The 11,387-nt window shown below is 33.9% G+C and overlaps 2 protein-coding genes across 2 annotated transcripts; both read left to right on the forward strand.

The window, feature by feature from the left end:
- Positions 1 to 328: 328 nt before the first annotated feature.
- Positions 329 to 2,077, forward strand: LOC134269047 (uncharacterized). The gene has a single exon (XM_062751269.1). The coding sequence runs from the start codon at positions 329 to 331 to the stop codon at positions 2,075 to 2,077; it is 1,749 nt and encodes a 582-aa protein (XP_062607253.1).
- Positions 2,078 to 8,818: 6,741 nt separating this feature from the next.
- Positions 8,819 to 10,889, forward strand: LOC134269048 (tripartite motif-containing protein 2-like). The gene has a single exon (XM_062751270.1). The coding sequence runs from the start codon at positions 8,819 to 8,821 to the stop codon at positions 10,493 to 10,495; it is 1,677 nt and encodes a 558-aa protein (XP_062607254.1). The 3' UTR covers positions 10,496 to 10,889.
- Positions 10,890 to 11,387: the final 498 nt, after the last annotated feature.

Below are 11,387 nucleotides of genomic sequence, written 5' to 3' on the forward strand. Positions count from 1 at the left end.
CATTTAGAGGTCATTTGTTTCAAAAGTAAGTACCTGGGATTCCTGCAGACATGAAATTCAATTTTTTCTGGAAAAGGGCATTTTGCTTACTCAAGTCCTATTCGTCTAAGATAATCCAAAATTTAATGCTACAGAATAGTTTACAAACTGTACTCCTTTATGGGGGCATTCCATTTCAGTCTGACTTTATTCAGACAACTAAAATACAAAAATATATCATTTTCTGAAGATGATTTTAGTTTAACTTAAACAATTAAAATCAATATGTAAAACTGTTCTAATTTTGAAATCCATATGTATGTCACAAACTTTTCAATGTTAATTTTAGATGGCTCTTTCCAAACCGAAAATTCCAGACACTCCTCAACATTATCTAAAGTGCGATATTAAAAATTGTGATGGTCATTGTGAATTTTACTGCAATTCCTGTCATCAACAGATGTGTAAACAATGCAGAGACCAACATCTGAAGATTTCAGAAAATAAGAACCATGAGATGGTCCTTTACCAGCAACGTAAACGACAACTTCCTGTGGAAAAATGCAAGATCCACCCAACTAAAGATATAGATATTCTCTGCAAGGAATGCAATACCCCTTTATGTTCAAAGTGTGCTACAATGCAAGAACACCAGGGGCATCGGTTTAGTGATTTAGAAACTATCTACACAGATAAATTTGAACTGTGCCTAAAGGAAATCTCTAATATCCATAATTATTTCATTCCTACATCACATGATGTACAGAGAGAAGTTCAGGAAGATGCCATAGAAGTTAAACAGATCATGGACAGTATCCGGACAACCATGAAGGCTGATGCTGAATCTCTCAAAAGCATGGTGGACACAGTTCTCTCAGAAAATATGGAGGAATTGAACCAAATAGAGAAGTCATTACTGGAGAAATTAAAGAGCCAAGAGAAGACATTTGATGATTATATTACATATCTCAGTGACCTTGTAAAAGAGTTCCATGGTTACTTGTCATCTACTAAGCTTACTAACTTCACAATTAAACTTCCAGAGAACTTACAAATAAAATCCATACCAGAAACCATAAAACCTGTCACACCAGAATTTTCTTCTGCTCAATACAGCAAAAAAGATGTCGCTAAATTACTAGGGAAAATAACTGAAACAAGTAGAATGGAAAAATTAAGAAGAGTAAAGCCCATGGAAATTGCATCTTTTTCTACATCAATGAAATCTGCAAGTGAACAGACAAAACAAGATAAAGACGTGAAATGTGACAAGAAACAAACAATGTCTCTATCTGCCTCTGTCACCAAGGTCAGGGAGTTCAATGTACCTGGTGTTGATGGTGTATACCATGTATCACTAGATCACTCAGATAGACTCTGGATCAGTGACAGTAAGGGTAATCTTGCCCAAACAGATCTACAGGGCAATGTGATACATATGATAAAAACCAGTGGCGGAAATGAAGGTTATCACACAGTCACACAGGACAGGGATCTGATCTTTACAGAAAAAGACAAGAAAGTCATCAACAGGATAACACAGGGTAATAATATCACTGAATTCATTAAAACTGGAGACTGGACACCATACAGCATACACTCCTCCCACATTAACGGGGACTTACTGGTTGGGATGATGTGTGGGTTTGGAGAGGGTGAAATCACCAGGTACAACAAGTCAGGAAAAACATTACAGAACATACAGAGGGATAACAAAGGACAGGGACTGTATGGTTATCCACACTACATCACAGAAAACATCAATGGAGATATCTGTACATCAGACTATTGTGCAGACGCAGTAGTGGTGGTGAACAAATCAGGACAACACAGATTCTCGTACGGAGGTCAGGAGTCAGTGTTTCATCCCTATGGAATCTGTACCGATGTCCTCGGTCACATACTGGTGGTTGATCACTACAGTAAGAAAGTTTACCTCCTTGATCAGGATGGTCAGTTCTTGTCTTCATTACTCACACAACAACAAGGGGTACAAATACCCCGCAGTGTGTGTGTGGATGATAAGAACAATCTCTATCTGGGACAAAATGCCACAAACACACTGACAGTGTACAAGTATCTGAAGTATCTGAAGTGATTATAATTCTATCACTTGTATATACCATAATTATAAAACTTAAATTTGTGATTTCCAGCATAGACATGCAGATCCTGAATAGTGTTCCTTCTATTGAACATTATACCGAACAAATTATACATATTGTAAATTAATTTCAATGGAAAACATTGTATAAACACTTCTTTGGATTCGGAATTAAGTAATCTGTCTATTGTTCTATATATGTATAAATGGTGACAAAATATGGATCAATTTACATTAAAAACAGTTTAATTGAAATGCTTATACTCAGTAATTAATTTATACTTACCGTGAAGTGATTTAATTTTAATACTGATGCTTTTAAAACATATTGTTATCTTATATAAATATAAAATGATTTTGAATAACACCATACATGTGATAAATTTTAGACACAAATCCTGTACTGTACAGTAGTCTTTGAAATGCTAGACTGAAAATACTGTACATTGTTCATCAAAAAAGTGTACAAAAATTTATTTTAAGAGGGTATTTATATATATATATAAATTTTGAGTCAATGACAAGGTGTTCCACTGCAAGCAGTGTTAAAGGTACTTGGACACAGATTTGAAGTCAATATTTTCTCTATAATATTACGACTTACATATTTTAATGCATTTCACACAAAAATTAATTCAAAATCTTATTTCATTTAAAAATTATTAAAACTTCAATTTTTTGGCGGGTTTGATTGACAAATCCTTGCACTTTCACAAATTTTAACCTTATTCTTAATCCTTGGGAAAAGTGGCAATTTTGTTGTGTATTAATGAGAAATATTAAAACTTTTATCCATAAAAACAATTTTATTCAGAGTAGAAATGTTAGAAAGCAAAACTCCTTCACAAGTATCGTCATTCCGAACTAAGAGTTGCGTACAGAATTAAGCAAATCGAGCACACTCGTGTTATATACACAGTTTTTGTAAACAGGGCACGAGTTATGTTATTGTTTATATTCACAATTCACCGGATGCGTTCAATCGTCACAGTCGGCTTACCACAACTGCACGGAGTGACAATATATTGTGTGTTTGTTTTGCTTTCGAACATGTCTACTTTGAATTTTCTGGATTAAAGTATTATATTTTTCATTTATACAAAACGAGATTGCCACTTTTCCTAAGGATTAAAAATTAAATTAATTTGTGAAAGTGCAAGGATGTGTCAATCAAACCCGCCAAAAAATTTGAAATTTTAATATCTTTTATATGAAATAAGATTTTTAATTAATTTTTGTGTGAAATGCTATTAAAACATATAAGTCGTAATATCATAGAGAAAATAATAACTTCAAATCTGGTTCCAAGTACCTTTAAATGTAATTACTCATTTCAAGAAACTATTGCGGCTTTTAGAATTTCAGCAATCCCTATGGTCAATGCTGAACTTGGTAAAAGGACTAGTACAGTGTTTAATGCACGAGTCTGGTCAACTTAATTCATTTACATTTTCTAATAATTCAAAAAGCATTTTTCTTCCTTTGTGTTAGACTGGACAATACTTAAGCCTTAGCAGAGAAAAAGTCAAAGATTAAAATTCGTGTTGCTGTCACACAGTTGCGCTGTTAGATTATATTGTTTCTCTTTGAAATGTTGCCCGCATGGCACAGTGCTTAGAGAGTATGCTGCTCTAGAGTCGCAAAGTAAGGAGTTGATCCTAACTTGGCAGGTTTGAATACCTCTGTAGGACGTCTAGACCGGTCGTTCGGATGAGACTGTTTAAACCGAGGTCCTGTGTCGCAGTATGAGGTGCTGGCACGAGAAAGATCCCTCCCTGCTCAATGGCCCTAAGTGCCGAGCATAGAAAAAATTTGAAAATTTGCAGTGGAAAAAACTTTATAAGGGTCTTATGGAAAAAAAAATAGTCTGCCTTTACCAGAGGCCGATAGGCCTTATAGATCACCTGAGTATGATGCAACAACTTTTCTACAATTGAATTTGGTTTGTGTTTTAAACAAGAAACCATGATATTCACAATTTTGAAAGAGGCACTATTGCTCAACTGAATATATACTTAGCAAGCTTTAATTTCTTAATACTACAAGGCAGAGAAGGAACAAAACAAGAGGCACAGGGAGCTTGAATCACTCTTCTGGTAAATTGTACAACCTATCACTGCTAATTGAAGCCTCTAAGTATCCGGAGTGTATATTAAGATAAAGCTTTTAAATTCAAAGGGTAAGTCATCATGACCTTCATTTTAGATCAAACACTCTGAGAACCCAAGATGATTCAAAACAAATTAATATATACCTAAGACATTTCATAGTACTAAGTAACCTACTAAGAGTAGCTCATAGTGACAGACTCATCTAACTTTCAGTACACATACTACGAGGACAGAAGATGCAACAACTGACAAAGTTTGACGATTTTAAGCCAGTTTATACCTAAAATTCACATGCACCTGACGTTACTTATTTTTCTTCCAATAAAAAAAAATATATACTCTTACCTAATGTGTTTATTATTAGGTAAGGGTATATATTTTTTTATTAAAAGAAAAATAAGAAACACCAGGTGCCTTTGCTAAAGTGTTTCATTATAACCATAAAATTTCCAAAGTAGGTCACAGTGACCTTCTTTTCAGTTGACATACTTTGAGGACGCAAGATGCATCAACTGACACAGTGTAATGATTCTAAGCCAATATGTACCTGAAAACATATTTAATCAGATCACAGAGACCTACTTTTCAGCTGACGTAATCCAAGCACCAAAATACATCAATCAACAAAGTTTGACGACTCTAAACAGATTAGTACCCGAAAACATTTACATATAGCCATAAAATCCCAAACGTAGGTCAGAATAACCTACATTTAAGTCGACATAAACCGAGGTCATAACCTACATCAACTTACAAAGTTTGATAATTCTTAACCAGGTTAGTACTGATATATTTAAAATGGGTCACAGTAACCTACTTTTCAGTCAACAAACACTTGCGTTTCTGGTGTTTTAAAGTCAGTTAGTACCTTAAGTCAAAAAGGTGATTCAAAATTAAATGGCTGAAATCTCACTGTACTAAAAGCAAAGGAAAGTAACTCATTTCACATCACTATTTAATAGTGAACTCATTTCCAATGTCATGTTTAGTTTTAATCATGAAGCCTTAAAATTGTGAAGACAATATGAATAAAGTATAAATATGAACATAATTTACCAAAAATTTTATTCATAAGATACTAAAATATTTAAATACAGTCAAACCTTTTTATCTCAAACAAAAATGTTTACAATACTTATATCAGATATAGGATTCAAGATACTTAGAATAAAATACATAAACACCAGTGATCAGAAGTTCTGACTCACTTTAGATATATTCATGGTGTTTGAGAAATTGATGTTCAAGATACCAAAGTTCAATTGTGTTTAAAGTATCCGATCCATAATCGCCTCAGATTCAATAAAACTGAATGCATAGCAGATATGAATTGGCTGAATACTGAGTACATATGAAAATGGAGACATAATCTTTATGTTTTAGTCTCAATATGTATTGTAAGAGCATTAATTTGTCCTATTTTTTTTTCTTGACCCGTCCTTAAAGAGTTATGCCCCTTTGCTCTTAATCAAAATTCATCTTTAAAATAATCGATCTGTAAAATTATTTTTTAATCATTTTTCTATTCCTAATAATTATATACATCTTTTAACTAAAGCATTCTTTTTATTCATAGTACACTGTATTTAAATTTTTATTAAAAAAATAACTGCTCCCATAGACCTCAATGCATTCTTAATTAATATTTATTACTGATCAAGTAATGTGTATTAAATTTTTGAACATTTCTCCTGTTAAATTCTTTTCTATATAAACTGCTTTGAATTACATGTAGAGTCTCTAATACTGGATGGATATTCAAGATTAGAAAATATTATCTTATAATGGATCGGATACCTTAATTTTAACCTCCTCGAAATCTTGATATGACCCTCATACAATGACACAGTATATGACAGGTACAGCGTATTCATAATAGCTTATGATGTCAATCACAACTTATACACAAAAGGTCTACATATCTAGTACTATCTACACATTTTTTTTTTCTTTTTTTAACTAAACAATTTTTAAAAAATGCTTGTAAACAAATACCAGATAAAATATTTATCACAGATATTGGAAACCAGAAACTACTCAGAACTTAGTGTATTACATCTGTTTCTCTGACCAAATACTAAATTGTCACATTCAAGTACTTGTTCTTGAAAGTAGACTCCCAATATGCTTTTGCATCTGACCAATAATCCACACTCTGCTAAATAATTATAAGTTAATAAAATTTCAGGTGTCAGATAAAAAATCTATGCATGCATTTCTATGGAATATTACAATGTCAAGATTGGTACATCTATTACAGGAGTTATGGTACAGATTTCTTGTCGAAAACATTTTTAAAAATTCCTTGGCAAATCCACAAAACGTTAGACACAAAGTAAAAATTAAGACCTCAGTGTTCAAACTGCAAAACTTAAAAACAAACAAAAATCTCAGAAAAAACAGAATGACCCATAACTCCTTGGAAAATCTGCAAAACATTGGACACACTGTAAAGATAAAGACGTGTTCAAATTGAAAAACTTCATGAAAGCAAAAACAAGAGGCCCATGGACCACAACGCTCACCTGAGTAACTTTGACCTGCTGTTCTTCACCAGATTTCGCCGCCTTGTAATAGCTAATATGACCCCACCTTACCCTTCGGTACAATTTAGAATGTGCACAACCTCAGTATGCTTCCACTTAAGTTTCAGCATTTTTGGCCCAGTGGTTCCAGAGGAGATTTCTAAAGATTTTTCTCTATATTTCATAGTAAAACTGGGATTCCCTAATGTGGCCCCGCCCTGCCCCCGTTGATCCTGATTTGAATGATTTAGAATCTAAACTACTCCAGGATGCTTTCACCAAAGTTTCAGTTTTTCTGGCACATTGGTTTTAATGAGAACATGTATTTTTAATGAACCCAGCAAAACAACACTTTTGGTCAACTTTAACACGTCGATTATAAGACCACATCCTTTGCCTTCAGGGTGATGCCTTAAACAATTTCTAATCTACAACATATCCCCATCCTTGTGTATTAGTTTGATGATAATCTGTGCCCAGTGCTATTTGAGAGGATTTTTTAGCAACCAATACTTTTTGGCTCATAACAGCCAACAAATATAATTTACAACAAAATTAGGATAATTTTTTTTTTGTAAAATAAATACGTTTACTTTATAGCAATTTTTCTGCAAAAAAATGTTACTCTATCGAACACTCTTATTCATTTGGTACTAGTGTACAGTTGTACATTAGTGCCAAATGAATGAGTGTTCAATAGATAAACGTTTTTACAGGGAAAATGTTATCAAGTAAATAGCTGGTAAAGTACAGTTGTACTTGGGACATTTAAATCTATATTTATCTCCAACCAGGAAGTAAATTGCAGATCTCGTCTAAGTCTCGACTAAAATCTCACTCTGACATTCCAAAGTTTGCTGACAGATAAGATATTATACAATTAGAGGCCATTTGCATTACATGTAAGTACCTGCAATGCTTGCAGACATAAAATTAGATTTTTTCTTAAAAAGGGCATTTTGTGTTCATTCAATTTTAGTCATACATGTATTTGTCTAAGATAATTATAATCCAAGATTTGATACCACAGAATAGTTTACAAACTTTACTCCTCTATGGAGGTATTCCTTTTTAGTCTGACTAGTGACTAGGGTCAGACGACTAAAATTTGTGTTGGCAAGGACTACCTGGTTAATAGTCGAACGATGCGAGTATCGGTTAGTAAAACTGCTGTTCGGTACTCGGATAAAAATACATTTTTCATAGTAAATACGTATGAAATAAAGTTATTTGTAAATGTATATTGACATATTTCCCTAATTTTTACCGTTAGACTTGCTGTAGTGGTTCACAAATAGGATCAGTTTGTTTTGATTAATTTAATTGATGACTTTAATTGCCAGGGGGTACACGTTTTGAAGACCTGAGTTATAATTACCTCATTTAGACCTGTGTTAGTCAGAGGAACATGCCGCCGCTAACATCTAAAGCGTGGAAATATTGTTAACTAACTCGAAATGGTTCACCCTCAAAATCTGTTAGATACAAATTTACTGTGAATCGAAGTTTTTGTATACGGGTGGAACTACAAATATTCTAAATCACCTATTTCGGAAAAAAATAAACCCGGCTATCCATTCTCGCTCAACGATTCTTATCTAGTCATTCCCGCTAATTCAGTACCATCAGAATGCATTTTCTCTATGACAGAAAATATTATCACCAAGTTGCAAAATGGTTTGTCCTCATGTGTTGATCAAATTATTTTCTCAAACATAAACAGACTGCCCGTTTCAAGTGACATTTAAAATCAAAATTCTTCGAAGATATCGTGTGTGGGTTTCTTTGAATTTGTATTCATATAATGTTCATATTCGTTACATTTGTGGTTTATTTCTACCAATAAGTAAAATGATGAGATTTATAATAAATACGGAAATATTAAAAAAACATCCGACTAACCGGGTACTCAATCTGAAGATGAAGCGAGTAACAGGTTACTAAAAATCGTCCGATTTGCCAACACTAACTCAAATTCATATGTATATAGTTTTCTAAAGTTGATGTTAGTTTAGCTTTAACAATTTAATTCAATATGTAAAATTGTTCCAATATTGAAATCCATATGCAAGTAACAAACTTTTCAATGTTTATTTTAGATGGCACTTTTCAAACCGAAAATTCCAAACACTGCCCAACACTTTGTAGAGTGTGGTGTTGAAGATTGTGAGAGAAATTGTGAATTCTACTGCAATATCTGTCATCAAAAGATGTGTAAACAATGCAGGAACCAACATCTGAAGATTTCAGATAATAAGAACCATGAGGTGGTCCTTTACCAACAACGTAAACGACAACTTCCTGTGGAGAAATGCAAGATCCACCCCACTAAAGATATTGATATTTTCTGCGAAGAATGCAGTGTTCCTTTATGTTCAAAGTGTTCAACAATGCAAGATCATCGGGGGCATCAATTTATTGATTTAGAAATTATACACACAGAGAAATTTGAAATTTGTCAAAGGGAACTCTCTAAAATCCATAATTACTTTGTTCCTACATCACAGGATTTACAGAGAGAAGTTCAGGAAGATGCCACAGAAGTTAAACAGATCATGGACAGCATACGGACATCAATGAAGTCTGAAGCTGAGTCTCTCAAAAACATGGTGGACACAGTGCTCTCAGAAAATATGGAAGAGTTACACCAAATAGAGCAGTCATTACTGATGAAATTAAAGAGTCAAGAGAAGACATTTGAGGAATATATTGCCCATCTCAGTGACCTTGTTAAAGAGTTCCAGAGTTACCTATCCACTACTAAGCTAACCAACTTCACAACTAAACTTCCAGAGAACTTACAAATAAAATCCATACCAGAAACCACAAAACCTGTCACACCAGAATTTTCTTCTGCTCAATACAGCAAAAACAATGTTGCTAAATTACTAGGGAAGATAACTGAAACAAATAGAAAGGAAACATTAAGAAGAGTAAAGCCCATGGAAGACGTGATATCTGACGTGAAACAAACATTGTCTCTATCTACCTCTGTCACCAAGTTCAGGGAATTCAATTTACCAGGTGTTGCAAATGTGTATCATGTATCACTAGATCAATCAGACAGACTCTGGATCAGTGACAAGTATGGTAATCTTGTCCAAACAGATCTACAGGGGAATGTGATACAGAAGATAAAAGCCAGTGGTAGATATCAAGGTTACCACACGATGACACAGGACAGGGATCTTATCTTTACAGATCAAAACAAGAAAGTCATCAATAGGATAAAACGGGATAATAATATCACTGACTTCATTAAAACTGGAGACTGGTCACCACTCAGCATACACTCCTCCGACATCAACAAGGATCTACTGGTGGGGATGGAGACAGATAAAGAGGCTAAAGTCACCAGGTACAACAAGACAGGAAAAGAACTACAGAACATACAGAGGGATAATATGGGACAGGACCTGTATAGAACACCACACTACATCACAGAAAACATCAATGGAGATATCTGTACATCAGACTATGGTAAATCAGTAGTGGTGGTGAATAATTCAGGACTATACAGGTTCTCCTACACAGGTCAGGAGTCAGGGTTCTATCCCTATGGAATCTGTACTGATGTCCTCGGTCACATCCTGGTGTGTGATGCGATCAGTAAAGCTGTTCACCTACTTGATCAGGATGGTCAATTCTTGTCTCTATTACTCACACAACAACCAGGGGTAAGGTATCCCCGTAGTGTGTGTGTGGATGATGAGAACAATTTCTATGTGGGACAAGATGGCACCAACACACTGACAGTATACAAGTATCTAAAGTGATTATTATTCTGAACATTGTAATTATAAAACTTAAATTTTGGATTTCCAGTACAAAAATGCATTTCCTGAATAGTGTTCAGAACTTTGAACATTATACTGAACAAATTGTACATACTGTAAGTGTAAGTTCATTATACCCCCCGCTTGAAAAGCGGGAGGGTGTATAGTAATCGTTAATTCCGTCCGTCCGTCCGTCTGTTACGCTTTGGGGTACCCATCTCTTATCCGCAACTCCTCTCATACCACTGAATGAAATTTGATGAAACTTTCAAAGAATCTTTATTACATATTGCCATTGTGCACCTCCTATTTTACTTTTTGATCTGACACATATTTTGGGTTTCCCGGCCACAGGAAAACATGGACTTTTTCACCAGTCATAACCATATGGGAGGCGGGGGGTATCATTTAGTGAGCTCATCGCTCACAGTACCTCTAGTTTCAATGGAAAACATTTTGAATTTGAAATTAAAAGATATCTGTCTTATTCTTCTATGTTTAAATGATGACAAAAAATTACCCAATTTTCATTAAAAAGAGAGTTTTAGTAAAATGTTTCTACTCAGTAATTAATTCATGCTTACAGTAATGTGATTTGATTTCAATACTGATACTTTTAAAACATATTGTTATCTTTAAAAAATATAATGAATTAAAATAACACCATACATGTGATGAATCTTTAGACCCAAATCCTGTAATGCACAGTAGTCTTTGAAATGCTGGACTTAAGTTGAAAATACTGTACGTTGGCACAAAAAGTGTAATAAAAAAACAAACAAAGAACTGTACAACATATCAACCAAAAATCATTATAATGGCGTATTTTTTTACTTATAAATTTCAAATAAATGAAAAAAAAATGTTCCACTGTATGCAGTGTTGAATGTAA

Source organism: Saccostrea cucullata, unplaced genomic scaffold (assembly GCF_032062105.1).
Source record: "Saccostrea cucullata isolate Sc308-1 unplaced genomic scaffold, CSIRO_AGI_Scuc_v1 ctg13028, whole genome shotgun sequence".
Classification (NCBI taxonomy): Eukaryota; Metazoa; Mollusca; class Bivalvia; order Ostreida; family Ostreidae; genus Saccostrea; species Saccostrea cuccullata.